This window comes from Teleopsis dalmanni, chromosome 1 (assembly GCF_002237135.1).
Source record: "Teleopsis dalmanni isolate 2A chromosome 1, ASM223713v2, whole genome shotgun sequence".
Lineage (NCBI taxonomy): Eukaryota > Metazoa > Arthropoda > Insecta > Diptera > Diopsidae > Teleopsis > Teleopsis dalmanni.
This window is the reverse complement of record NC_051846.1, coordinates 205,803,093-205,818,795: the sequence shown is the minus strand read 5'-3', so window position 1 is coordinate 205,818,795 and position 15,703 is coordinate 205,803,093. Positions and strand designations below refer to the sequence as shown.

The window sequence follows — 15,703 nt, the reverse complement described above, 5'->3', positions numbered from 1 at the left end:
CTAATGAAAATGGCTCCAAAATTTACCTATACTATATGGTATATGAAGCGTCACACTAAACCGAGACCGGCACAACGTCGCAACGGCGGAACTCTCAAATTTTGCAGTTGAATGATCGTTTTGAAGCTTAGTCAGCGTTTTGCATACTAAATTTCATAAAAAATTTTATTTATTTACTTTTCTTTGAACGTATCTCATCGTTTCCCATATTTCTCCTATTCTTCAAATTGGTGACGTTGAAAAATTGAAAGGTTGAAAAATTGAAAAATTGCTTAAGGCTTGAAAATATTTGTTTTGGTAGTTATGGGCATTTTTTCTTCTTCATTTAAGTGTGAGGAAGTGCAACGTCAACAACTTGTTAAGTCATCAATTATGGAACTCACTATCCGACCAGAAAACAAAACACTTCGCAAAGCCAATTTCACACACGACAATTGTTTAGACGTTCTTCTGACAAAATTTCGTTTATATTGTAGTTTTTGGGTTTAAAGTCTAAAAAATTATCGACACTCTTGATGTATTGTTTCGAGTAGATAAACTAAATGAATCAGTAGTCGTAAAATTGGGAAATTTGCTGAATAAATATACATTAACACCATCTGAGATAGTATCCCTTTATAAATGCTATATTATGTGGAAAAATTTATTTATCTAAATCTGTCAATCAATGAACTACAGAAACTCACAAAAACTTAAAATGAATTTGCAATGAAATAGACAACGACGTAGTTCTAGTATAAATAATCCGATAAAATGTACTTTTTATCATTTAAATACTATTAGCAGTTATGTATTAAAGCAGAAATAAATAATGCTCAACATTTTTTAAGCCATATCAATTCTACTAAATTGAATTTATAGTATAACAATCACGAAGTAGAGCCGACCCCTTCCTTTACTCACGCAAGTAGTGCACAACTTAGCTCAAAAATATATACTAAATTAAAAAAAGTAAAAAAGTCAGCTAACAGCACCTAAAAAGCGAGAAAACAAAACAAATATGATATGCATAACTGCTAACTAGGTTATGTTTGTTTTTTATAATGTTCGTAGGGATTTAATAAGGAGTGTTGGGCCGCACAGTGGAATCTTTGATAAGCCCCAGTTGCTCTTTGAGAGCAAGTACTGTAGCTAAATGAGATCCCTTATAACCTATGTTTTAATTAGCAGTATCCTTATCTTCGGCACTACTGCAACAAAACAGATAAAAGAAAATATCCAATCAAGTACCGATTTATTAGAAAGTTCACTAAAAGACCGATATTTTCACGGAACATATCAATATGCCTGAATACCCTAAAGTAATATTAAAGATTGATCATTTCTATGAAAAATCAATCACATTGGTTTTTAAAACACTTTTAGTTAAATCATCAGATTAACTGATATTTTCACGGAACATATCAATGTGCCTGAATACACTAGAGTAATATTAAAGATTGATCACATCTGTGGAAAACCATGTATGTGTATGTATGTGAATATTAATTCAATATTCACATAAAAGCGTTATATGGTCTGCCAAATTTTAATAAATTAACTAACATTTTTGTTGTTGTCTTTTCATTTCTAATCGAACTCTTCGAACTTTTAAATAGTTTCTTTTCGTCATAAGACGCGTCATTCTAGGCAAGAAAAAATAAACATTATTTTACGCTTTGACTACTATAACATTAATCATTTGATTTTAGCATTAAATTTTTATATTAAAAACAGTTTGTTTTCCATAGAATTTAAACGAATGTTTAATATATCTGATTTTATAGGAACTTAATACATTCCTATACCAAAAACACTTGTATTGTACATGTGTTAAAAATAAAAATAACTATCACACCATACAGACTTTCCACGAAGAATTAATAAAGTCATTAGTATGTATGAGTTTTGTGACACATTAATTGATATGGACACTCAACTTATGTTATATATAAAACGAAACTATTTCACACATAATATGTCACTTCCGGAACTTTTTTGGATACTTAAATAAATGAAAGGTTAATAAATAGGCGGATAAGTACTTTATAATGTAGATAAACCGCTATAGTTTCCTTTCAAGATAAAGCAAAAGGAATACCATTTATACACTTCTTGATAATATTTCGTAAACTTTAATCAGATTTCAACCCATTAAAAGTGTCAACCTGCTCCGATTTTACCTTCATATTTAAATATGAACATGAAATATAAACAGACTGGATGAATGTTCTTTTTTGTTAGATTTGAATTGGAAAGCAGAATAAATATCAAACGATTGAGTTTCTAAATGCAGCAAATGTTTTTAATTTGTTTGTAAATAAACAGATACTTGTGTATCTTTATAAATAATATCTTATTTACACAGTCTTTTTTTTCTTAGAAATGTTGAATTATTATATCACTAATGATATATGTATGTGTTTGAATATAACGACCAATTTTATCTATAGATACATACAAATATATGTAGTTGCATTCGATGTATAGATACTCGTAGTCATTATAATAATATACCTATATGTATTTCAGCTTTGGGAATGGTTTAAAAAGTATTTTTGGATTTGTTATAACATATGCTTTATTAAATATGTTATTACTTATTTATTATTGTTTTCTGCTTTAAAAAGGATTTAAGTTTCTGTTTATTCAAGTGTGAATTATGTACATTTATTTCAATGAACTTCTCAGATAAATGTTGAGTAATGAAAATAAATTACACAAAGTGAGGAGAAAACGAACTTTTTCAGAAAATCTTTAGATTTATTGTTTTCTCTTTGATGGTGGTCTTTTTCTCAAATATCACTTGTATATATATTTTAATTTTAAATAATTATTCAACTGTCAACTTACTGACATACGATATCCTTACTTGTTAACTAGTGATTTAAACTAACTCTAACTAATATTCCAGTAGCTATCAGATCTACGTCTCAGGGTCATTTGTAGTCCTCTGTGTCACCACCTAGTATTTTGTAACAAAACTTCTTATTACCAAAAACTTCTTATTACTTCTTATTCACCAATTATTTAGTATGAACTCTTGTTGTGAATCATCTGGATCATTGTTATGACTTTTTTAAGTCCAGCATTCTCGTACATAGATAAGTATTGTAGGAATAACGAATGTGTGTAGACGAGTCTTGATTTAGAGTGAACTGAATTATGGCATAAAAGAATGTTGACACCTATAAATTTCGAGAAATGCAGTATATAACATTTATCTATCTTATTTGCACGCCGGCAATTATTAGAATACCCATACTTTCATTCATATGGATTTATTTTAACTGGATGAATTCTGGAGTTTTAAACCAAAGTATATTGTTAGATTTATCATGGGTTTATAAGACAAAATTAGAAGTCTATCTTCAAGTATAACAAAGTAGACATCATAGATTGAGCAGTACTATTTTGACTTCTTCCAATAATAACTTCAAGAAACTGAAGAAGTTTTCATGCTGTATTAAAGTTTAGGATCAATTTGAAACATAACATACTTTATATTTATTTTTTTTTTTTTGTTTGTATATTATTTGCCTGAAAAAATGTTCACATAGGTAGAGCGTTAATTTGTGTCGATTTCCATAATTTAAGTTTTGCAAAAGAGTCTCCAACGTTAATGTTTTTGTTTTTGTCCAAGTTAAAATGTGGGCCAGACTCACGGTTCGCATTGTTAAGGTCTGAAAAACGTTTAGAACACAAATCCAAGTGAACTCATAAAAAGTAAATTACGAGTTTGTTTTAAATGTTTGCTGCAGATACTTAAATTTATAAAAAGAAAAACATTTCGTTGAATGAGCACAAGGTTTTAAGTTAAAATTAGCAAGCAACATTTTTCGTTGCATGCCTGCATTAAAGTGCAACTCCGTATCTGCGTATCTGTGTAACTGCGTCTCTACATATCTGTGTATCTGTGTATCTGTGGAAACGACATAATTGGCGACCTTAGCTACTTGGAAAAATAATCATGTAAAAATGGACGCCAGTTTTTGTTGGGAAATTTATTTCATATTGTTTGCTTTAATTTCAGTGATTTACCTAAAAACTAGCACACTTTTGGTGCGATTAACTATGTTTTAATGTTTAAAAAATGTTATATTTCTTATTGTTTTTTTTTTGGTTTTTTTGATATTCTCTAAAAAAAAAATATTGTATAATTTTTGACTTTGTGTGATTTGACCATGTCATTTCGTTCTGGTAATGGAGCGTTTAAACAAATCAACAATATTAATCGCATAGTGTACATTTAATCTGATTGCATTGTCAATTAAACATGTAAATATATATGCATACAGGGTGTGTTAGGCAACAGTCTATTACCATATATATAAGTTTGTATTTAATCCTTTACCAATCAATTCATATGTTACCTCAAACTTATTTCTGACAGGGAAGTCTTAAGGTGACTTCATATTATGCAATAAATATAATTCTTATGGTTTTGAAAAAAAATAGGAATATATATTTTTAGATAAATTAATTATTTATAAAATAATAAAAAAATATAATAACGAACAAACATATATGGCATATTTTTTAACAAATCCTTAAAAACTAACCCACAGTTTATTTGAAGACTGTCTGTTACAAAACATATTAATGATATCTTTTACTGTGAATATTTAGATTGTTGTAGTAAAACCACAAATACAGTGAACTGCAAATCATGTTCAATCTTATAAGCGGAAGAAAGCAATCCAAATAGAGCAATTAGATTCAGGCTACCGGTCTATTACAGTGTTTTCTTATCTGAACTTACGGTCACTTAAGGCCACCAATGAGGCAGTTAGGTAAGGTTAGGTTGAAAGGATGTGCGCCAATACAAGTGTGAACATTTCCATTTGTCGGCATTTATTGCCCATTTTGAATTCCTTAAAGTTGGATAAGAGGATATTCTTATTCAACGATTTCATCTTCCAGATAAATTAAAAAACATTTATTATGTTACTGTTTAGTTATCTTCAGAGAAAAAATTATATGCTTAAGAGATCTCAACCTTAAAAAATTGATATAGCTAATCACAATCAACTAAAAAAAATATAACTGAAAATATGTAGTTTATCAGAGGTAGTTGATATAAGATAAATCTCTAAATGATGTAAAAACTACTCTAGGTTTTATGTAACTATCAATATCTTCTACATTACGAACTGCGATTGTTGTAATAATAATAATAACGATAACGATGTGCATTATATATTAATTTTTTACTATATATACTTTTTATTTTGTAACATGTACCCTTTTAGGTTCCAACCACGTATTAGCCTTACTGAATCAATCAATTTTTAGATGATCTCAAGAATAACTGACCATACTGGGACAAAATAACCATGTATGGGTTCGAGGAATATTAGAATCGAATGCAAGAAAAACGTAGATAGAGTAGCAAAGAAAGAAGCGGAATCGTTGCTTGTTAATCCTAAAATTTGTTGGCCTAGATAATATAATCATTAACCAACTTAGCAGAGAAGAAGAAAAAGAAAGAAAATTATTCTAAGAGAATCTACTATGTATACTATATTCGTAATTGCAATATGCTGTCTTTAAAATAATAATAGATGATCGCAACGACAAGCATGAAGCTAATAACGCATAAGTCATCTATGTAACGCAATTTATTGAGACTAAATGGATTTATAGAAATCAAAAAGAATAGCAAAATACTTTTTTTCATCAACGACTTCAAGTAAAGTTCCTCCACATCACTTTGTTCAGTATTTAATTCATATATTAGTATCACTTTAATTAATTCATTTCACTTACTAAATAGAAAGACTTTAATTGACTGAATCAACCAAAAATACTAGTTAACAGTACCAAAATCGGCAAAATCTATCAAGAGTGCTAGTTAACAGCAGCAAAAGTGGTCAAATCTAGCAAGAGTACTAACTAGCGACACCAGCAGAGTGCTAACAAACAGCACTAATGGCTTGTTATGATTAAAATTCATTAAAGGAAACTTATGTATAAACTCTTAAATGATAACATAAATATTATTAATTTAAAAATCAATTGTTTTTTCATATTGTCAGTTAAAAAATCTTTTATAAAAAAATTAATAAAGAATACATTAGAACAAACTAAAATCATCAAAATTGAGTTTAAAATTAGGTTCTCTTAATATTTTATTTATCGCAGACAATGTTTTATAAACAAAATTATAAAATAATTGAAAACTGAAATTGAAATCGAAATCTGTTCGACAACTCCATCATGGCGTACTTCCGGCTTATGGCATCGCCAAATAATGATCACGTTTGCTTGCCACCGACTTGTGCACCAACACTTTTTAGTTCACGGCTGGTTAATGCACGTTAATACTAATTTCAAATAATTTCTAATTGTGTCAGCGAAGTTTTCAGTTTTCAGTTTTCATTTTTTCATATTTAATAATCTTTTATCTAATTTTTGAGTGTTTTTTAATGCTTTACTGATCAACACGATCAACATTTGCGACTATTATTAACGCCAGATAAATGGGCTCATATGCAAAGCATGCATCCATTGTTAACGCTGCGAATGAATTGCAATAAAACTCAGCTCTATTCTTTACCCTTCATTACATGGATCATGCCCAATGTAACTTTTGTGTCCAATCATTGTAGAATTAAATTGATCAATTAAATTTTAAATATTTTATGTTTGGTACATTTGTAAATGTTTTTAGTTAAAAGTTTATATATATAAATAGTGGGTTGGAGAAAAAACATTCAGCGTGTTTATATTCAAACGTTTTTAACATAGCATAACTTTTTCAGTTTGACGAATAATTTATAATTCCGGTAGAATATGGTTAGGTTAGAAGGTTATACCAGCGATTCCTGCAGGATCCACTTAGGCTTATTGACACATTGTGTTACCGTATATAGGAATAACTCAGGGTTTACCACCACCTAGAAACTTTCGTGAAGCTTAAAATGCTATTTAGTGTCAGGTCTTGTAATTCGTCAAGATCCTCAAGAAAAGGAACTCTAAGCGTGTTAAATCGCCACCGTGCGTGAGCTAGGCAGAAACATAAGAGCTACTATCGTCGTCTTCTCCACAGCTGCGACAGGTTTGATTGAAGGAAGATTCAATCTTCTAGCATGGTTCCCTAGTTTGCAGTGACTTGTAAGTAAACCTACCAGAAGGCAGATGTCTCTACGAGGCATATCAATCAGAATTTTGATTTGATATTTATACTTTATATTTACATATATAAATAAACAACTAAATATTAGAGATTTCAAAGAAAAACTGAACTATATATTACAATTTTAGAACAATAAAGCACAAAATAAGACGTAGAAGTGTGAAAAGAAGTGTGATGTTTATGGTAAAAAGAACTGCCGAGAAATGGTTCACACAATTTCATTCTGAAAATAAGGATGTCAAATTTAGCCCCGATAATGAACTGTGAAAATACTTGACTTAGTTTAGCAAAACTAAAACTTTGCAATATTAGAATAAAGGAATAATGGCACACAACTAATAATACACAAAACAAATCAAAATAGCTTTCCTTAACCCAATGACTTAACATTAATGGCATGAAAATAATTATACCAGAAGTGGTACCATAATTTCCTTATGATGACAAAAACATAAGCCATATACATCGATCACTATTCATACAACTATTTTCTTATCTTCAATTTCATTATTTAAAATACAAAACTATGGGATTCTTCAACAAACCCAAGCAAAACAAAAAAAAACAACCTGATAATGTGTACACCTAAAGAGAAGTTGTCGCGAGCTATTAGAAATTCATTGGGTTAACCAAGATTCAGTGCAATGAGGAATAAGATACTGAAGAACATCAGCTTAAAAATTGTGGCAAAAGGCAGAACTTGAACGTATGTCTCTGACGCATATACCCGATAACCACAGCAGTCGAAAAGATTCAGAACTTATAAACTTATTACTTATTATTATTAATGCAATGCATTATTAGCAAAATCCAAATAATAAATTTATTAAATAAAAGTTCTCAATTATAAACCAGCAACAAATAAACCAACTTTTGTACACATATACTCAAAGAAAACCCCTTTTTATTCTGGAGAAAATGCACTATTCTAAAGGGAAAGTTCCAATTTCTTTAATATTATATCTAAATATATTATTTAAAATTACTAAATTGAAAAAAATATTTTTTTAACTATTTGAAATCTTAAAATAATAAAAAAAACCATATAATTAGCAAAAAATCTGTCTTCTGATTTTTATGACAAATTCATGCAAAATATCTAATTACAAACTAAACTCCATAAAATATTATTTTTATTTTTTTTAAGTTTTTAATTTTAATAGAAATTTTAAATTTAATTGAAATTTAAAAAAAAAAAAATAAGCACTTACCTCGCTTGACTTGTGTAAATAAGATTTCTTGAAAAGAATCTGTTTCTGATCTTAACATTTTAGTCGTTAAAAGATTTTTAATTATTTCCAACACACATAAAACAGTATTATTTTTTAAATTAATTGGACCAGAAAATTAAAAAGTAGCAAATCCATTTGCACTTTATTTGCTATTCATATATATTAAATATTCCTGGAAAATTAAATTTTAAAATGGATAGTGCTAACCCATAGCATTTAATTGCTTTACACTTATGAAAAATTCTCTTTTAACTCAACTGAATTAGTCACTGAAATGAAGAGTTTCGAGCAGGTGAGTCAATATTTATAGCCACGAGGCTACAGTAGTTTAGCCCTACAATTCAAATTGGGGCGCGAGGTGAGCACATTCGGCAACATGTCAAAATCGTGCAATGCATGATAAGGACCTAACCAATAGGATATGTTTTGCATACAAAAGAGATAAGATAGACCAGCTTTTATCATCTAATAACTAAAAACAAAAGGGTAATATCGATCCAAATGCCAAAAATAAGGGTTGATACGTTGTTTTCATAAATGATTTTGGGGATATTTTTTATCTAATAAAATGATAACGAAAATAGCATATGCTGAACTACTCTTTTTATTTTTTATTTTTTAACTGAAATAACAGAAATGTAGTAATAATAAATAAATTAATATATGATATACGAAAAATAACGATTTTTAAGATGTGATGATCTTTGAATTATCATATATATTTTGTACACTATTAAAAAGTCAAATCACCCCAATAGTTTGAATATTTGTTTAATATTAGGCTAGATTAGATAGATTAGATAAGATCAGGCACTCGACAAGACGATGACTATTAATACAACTGTTCATATTTTATTTAGAAAAACTTAAAAGAAACACAAATCCCAGCTTTAAATTCTAAAGTCACTTACCAATATCAACAACCAAGCGACGTTGAATTATGATTTTGTTTTTAAAACTTTATTAAAAATTAAGCAATACGTTCCGTGATAAGTTATTTTAAAAAGGTTATGTTTTTAAAACCATTGTTCGAAACTCTTCAAAAGAGACCGCGTGAACACTGCAAGGTTGACTGCAGTTCTTTCTAGTCATTGGTTTATAAGAACCCACGCAAAGAAACTGCACATTCCCCATAATCCTCACTGCAGAAGTTTTGGGAAACCCGTAGGAAAAAGATCCCATAATACATTTTCTCTGTGAATGCCCGGCTTTGGCGTCCAGAAGTTATAGATTTTTAGGAAGACACTTCTTTGATAGTTTATCAGACTGTTTATCGGTGAAGAGGAAAGATCTATTAAATTATCTAAATTCGGCGATGTGGATTTAGTCTCTACTCTTCTATACTAGGGTTCTTGCGTGGAATGTGGTAGCAAAAAATGTGGTAGCGAAAAATCGCTAATTGAGGTACCTGGAACTTATCTAATGGCCAGCCACTGCCACTGTCACTGCAACCAACCAATCAACCAAACCATTGCAATTGAAATGACTAGGATTTCTACGAAGCATTTCAATAAAACAGCATTAACATGCCTCCATATTGTAGATTCGTATCTTTTTATACTTAATTATTCTGTACAATAATTTCAGATTTTATTTAGAGATATACCAAGGTTTGCACATACTTCAAACGTGTCACTAATGCATAGCATATAGCTAGCTCAGTTTTTAGTTACCTACGTTATACCTATGATAGTGAATTCAAAGAAGAAATATGTTAAACTGCGTAGAATCGTCTTAGATGTTAATTTGGCTTAACTTTAACACTTCCAAGCAGAATGATATTTATTTGATAGTATAAATATATAACTGAGCAAAATCTTATTCACTTAAAAAAAAATCAATATTACTTTAAATTTGGTCAGCAGCATGTGTTGTCAAGAAGTCATAGGCATAAATAGTACCCTTGAAAGACATCGCAATAGTCAGAAACTCCATAATATTTTGAATGTATCCATTTCCACACTCAGTATAGCGTTACCCATCTTACAGCTGTCACTACAAATGATTAGACTCGTTTTCAATGAAGGACTATTCAACAATAGATAACTACGAATGCAATTGACTTACTAGACTGAGACGGATACAGATGAAATCAACATATCTTAAAGCCAAACTGATAACCAGAATTTAACTATGTCCATAGTCATTAGTTTTTCATGGTGAAGTAGAATTAATAAAGCATTAATATAATGCAATGGATGCAGTAATGCTTAGGGTTCCACGGTATAAGATAAAGCATTAATATAAAGCAATGGATGGAATAATGCTTGACTCCAGTGATATAGGTTTTAGCCTTTTGCTATGCTGTCTTTACTGCCGTACAGTATGCTCATCTGTGTACAGTTTGACACTATACTATAATGGTGACAATAGATTTTAATAGGTATTTGCTACAACTTTTTTCACTTCGCTAGATAATCTACTTATTGTTGGTAGTTTTCTTGTAATAATATCGAACTTTAAAGTCCGATATCTTGAAGACTAACATAAGTATTATAGGCATATACTGTGAACAAGGTTGTTCAAAATAGCCATATTTACTAAAATTCTTTGTCGAATGTGAACGCTCAAGAAATCGCAATTTAATTAGTATTTAAAAAAGCAGGTTCAAGCTAAGCATATTAAACTAAACTATGGATTTACAACTGACCTTATACTTCCGTTCTATTATTATTATTTATTATTATAAATAGTATAGATCTACTATTATTGCAACAACAACAGCCTAAGATTATGTTGATGTTTTAGTAGTAACCCAAAGAATCTGTAAAATAAGGAAATTCTTATGAATTATAACACACAGATATTGTTTAGGGTAGGAGGAAAGACATGTCACAATAGGTATAATATAAACTACTATTGTTTTCTATATTTAATATTTCAAATATTGCAACTAAGTAATAGTGCTTAAATTTTAGCTTAAGCCAGAACTAAGTCCGAATATAAATTCAAAACAAAACCGATTTCATGTTTTGAGCATTGCAAAGAACTCGACCTATTTGAACTTTCAACGTAAACAGGTACAGTTGTGTGCATAATGTGGATTATAATTCCTTATCTAAAATAATCAAATAACGTTCCATACACAATTCAAAATATATTTATAATTGTTAAGTAAATACAATAAAGTTTGTAGAGTATTTCACACATGGCGAGCATTAAGCATGTGGAGCATAACGCCGACGTAACCAGAGATAAAAACCTGTATAAAAGATATAATGAGGAACTGAAGACTGTCATGTAGTTTGCAATCAAAAATACAGTTAATACTTATATACATATATGTAAGTGCATAACAAAATTTTTCCACGAAGCAGTTGCTGCATATAAGGGTCTCTTATCTCCACATTTCACCTACAGGTAAACAAATTCAAAAACCTACCAAAATGCAATCATAGAAAAATAATGGAGGTTAAGGGTGAATGTAACAACAATCGCAACCGCTCTACTCCCCACCTATTATCAAGTCCACTTTTTATTTCAGGTCTTATTGATTCACTGCGATAAGCAAAAAAGCGATATAAAAAACAAATTTTATCACTAACCAAATATTAGCTTTGGAATACGAATTTAAGGAATAAATTTGTTATCTCATACATGATAAAAAATAACATAAAAATGTATGACTTACAGTAATGCTAAAAATTACAAATATATATATAATATATACAGGCATTTATAGTACATTTGAACTTATGTACGTACATATGTGTATGTATATACACTAGTACTTCCATGCACTCAGTTAATATTGTTGCTTAAAACAGCGCTGCAAACTGAACGCAGTTCAGTTTAGTTTATTTTTCGGTCAATTTTTTCTGGTATTTTGTTAGTAATTTGTTTTTTAATTAGACCTTATAAAATAGTACAAGCTGCGCTACTAATAGGCGTATAAGTTGGTAAACATTGCAACACTCACCGACTTTGCTGTTTTCGCTTTGAAAGCCGCTGAAGTTGAAGCACTGCCACCTCCACTGTCGCTAATTTTGTTTTGTAATTCTGTAATCTGTTTGCGAAGTATCGAAATCTATTGAAAATAAATAAATAAAGTTATTTAGTTAGTTTTCCGATATGCAAGATATGACAATTTATTAAATAAATTCATACGTAACAAGTAATATATGGAAATACACCAATTCAAAAAACTTATCAATGTAATATCTCATAACCCTGCACTGAAGTTTAACTTAGCAAACAACAAGGCTCTAGTTAGTATACTTTTTAAGCCTCACAATATTAACTTGCAAATAAATCCTCTTCAAAGTAAATATTAGTTTATATGTTTTCAGACATATATGTTTATACTGTGGGTCAAAATACGAAAGAGTCGGGGATGGCATGTTTTCTTATAAACTAGGTTTAGCATCTTCATAGCTTCAACTACCGAACCATTGCAGTGTCTTTCAGATAGAAGTAATAGCAATTCAGTACGCACAAGGATCTCCGATATAAATATCGTAACCTTCTCAGACTACTACTACAAACTACTATCAAATCTTTGTAAGTGCCACAGCTACATCATTAATAATTCAAGAATTCTGGACTTCTCTTAACGACTTAACTAAGCGTGCTAATCAAGTCAAATGGGTAATTGAACACAGGGACATATCGGGCTACTGCAAGCCAAATAAGCTTGCCAAGGCAGGCCAAACCCTACTTAGTGACATTCATTTTTCAAATTTTGGTGTCCCACTTGCAAAGGCACAGCTGGCAATAACTAAGTATAGATTAGACCGATGAAAACTCGTATCAGAATTCAAGAATGACCTTCTACAAACTGCGTACTAGAAGGACATGCTCTGATAGTAAGTCTATCCTATAATGTCATGGTTGTAACCCTAAAGAGTTTATAAAAGTGTCCAATTAATTCACAACACTAATTCTTGATATCACAACGATGTATGTACATTATGTTAAAAGGTAACCGCTACAACCTAACCTAGTCCTGCACTTTCCATTACAGAAATGAGTCGTACTTGACCTTGGAACCCTGTAGCCAACTCAATCAGTGGCTTGCTTTTGCCTATTTATAGTACAGTAGTACAAAATGCTTTCATATTGTTGCTCAACTGGTTCTGCTATCGAAGATGCGGATGGTTTCTGCCGTGTTTGTCCTCAGTGGGTACCAAATCTAACAAATTTCTAGCCGAAGCATTTTCATCTACTCTTATGATATCACCGAGGCAGCTACATTTTTTTACACTTAACTATATCGATGGCATAGTTCATACAGCTCATAATTTTATCTAATTCGATACTTGTTACTAACACGTATGGAGCCATAGACCTTCCGAAAGTTTTTTTCTCTCATCTTGCGATGCATTCTTGTTATAACTACTGGTTATTGTCGAAGCTTTTGCATCATACAACAGAACAAGCAAGATAAGAGAATTGTAGAGCGTGATTTCTTACAATTTAGAACCAAACAGTATATGTAAATCCATGTTATATGAAAAATTTAGATATACTGCAGTAACTACTGGGAACTTTAAACATAATACACAGACTTGGTACACTATCTTGCCACGAAATCTATATGAACTAAAATATATCTACTGTCAATCACCTTGAATTCAAAATAACTCTCAGACTAAAAACTAGTTGAAACTTTTAGTTACACTTTTTGTGAATGTCCCCTACTCTCATCTGATGTTAAGAATCATTCAACGATTGACATTCTGCCCATTATTCGTAAGACCGTATGTGGTTTTGTTAGGTTATAGTCCATAGTCCATTATATGTTAATATAAATGTACGATTAATAGAGCACTTCCTTCACGTTGTGCATACATTGAACATCTCTTCGTGTATTAATACATCGACACATATTTTAGTGGGCCAACATCACTAAGGTCGAATATAAATGAGATATGAGTATCCTTCATACCGAAACAGTGTCTTCTTTGGGACAAGGTATGCATTGTAATTAAGTTGTCAACAATTCTCCAGGACATCTTTTTAGGATATAGTCAAGTGCTAAATAATTACTTAATAAACATTAATATGATACTTCAAAATATATGCCCTAACTGCAGTTCTACTCCTCGTGATGCCAACTATTTTCCTGTCCAAATGCACACTATCTTAGGTCGTAGTGATATATAACTATCTCTGTTTTAATTGGCTAGATTGCTACATTTATACCTAGACCAGGTTCAGTTAATACCCATCTATACAACTATTCCTCCCTATCCTGCACAATTCTCCACTTTAATGTAAGAAATTTATGTTTATTGTGGTACGGGTCCCTTCGGGTTACAACAACAACTATTGTGCTAAGCACCTAAACTATTTCGAGCATTAATCTTTCTTGTACTTTATATTCTATACCTTTTTTATATTTAAGAGAAATAAATAATTTAACTACATTCAAATGATGAGCAGACAAATTTTATAAATCATAATTACCACTTAAAAATATTATTAATGCTTTAAGGGCTTCATATATTAATACGAAAAGATAATAAATAAATAGTATATTAGCTGTTTATAAATTATTGGTGTTTCCGGCAGGCAGTGTCTACGACTCGGAGTCACTAGTATTTTCAAACAAAATGAAGCTTAAAATTTCCGGCAGAGCTTTAATACTACATCGGAATCTGTGCAGACTTTACCAGCACCGAGAAACAATAACAACACTATTAGTTTGCTCAGCTTATCAGCACAGTTGGCTAACAACAGTCTTATTCATATATTTTCTTGATGTTCTTCCAGTATATGAATTTTAATCTGTAGAATAATTCACTAATTCTAATAAGCATCACCGAAAATGTGAAGAATTAATTATTTTAAAAGTAACACGTAATTATTTACTCTCATCACTGACATTACTTACTTCATCATTTTGTTGACTGCATACTTTATTTAACTCTTCTTTTTCTTTTTCTGTAACTGCAAGTAACTCGACGGCTGTTCTAGTATCCACCGGACCGCGGTAATCTTCATCTCCAGGGCCTGCAGTTTCCGCTAGTACCTCTTGCGCCAAAGTCGTCAATTGACCTTTGATAGTGCTCAAACTATTATTCAACCAGGACATTGTAGAGCACAAATATTAAATATTGCTTGCATATAAATATACTAAATTAGCACATTAAATTTACTTCGTTTTTATCAGAATTTACTAAAAAAATTTTAATATTTGGTGACAACTTGGCAAAATTTGTTATTCGGATTATTTATGTTTTTTGTTTTTTCCGTTTTCACTGTCAAAATCAGCTGAGTACATTAGCCGCTGTACATAATATATTTTGAATTCACTCTACTTCAGATATGTACAGTACTAAATCGAATTGATACAAATAAGAATACAAAAAAATAATTGCTGGAATTTTATATTAAAACTGTTTCTACTTTA

At 30.4% G+C, this 15,703-nt stretch overlaps 2 protein-coding genes across 2 annotated transcripts in view; both read right to left on the bottom strand.

Annotated features, from left to right (window-relative positions):
* Window positions 1-15,537, bottom strand: part of LOC119671506 (putative leucine-rich repeat-containing protein DDB_G0290503) — a 49,746-nt gene extending 34,209 nt beyond the window's left edge. Inside the window, exons 1-2 of the mRNA XM_038082176.1 lie at window positions 15,185-15,537; window positions 12,269-12,376 (exon numbers count right to left, since the gene is read on the bottom strand). Coding sequence (XP_037938104.1) covers window positions 12,269-12,376; window positions 15,185-15,385 — 309 coding nt within the window. The 5' untranslated portion in view covers window positions 15,386-15,537. The remainder of the gene's footprint in view (window positions 1-12,268; window positions 12,377-15,184) is intronic.
* Window positions 1-15,703, bottom strand: part of LOC119671504 (mucin-5AC-like) — a 531,335-nt gene that overhangs the window by 427,730 nt on the left and 87,902 nt on the right. The window lies entirely within an intron of this gene.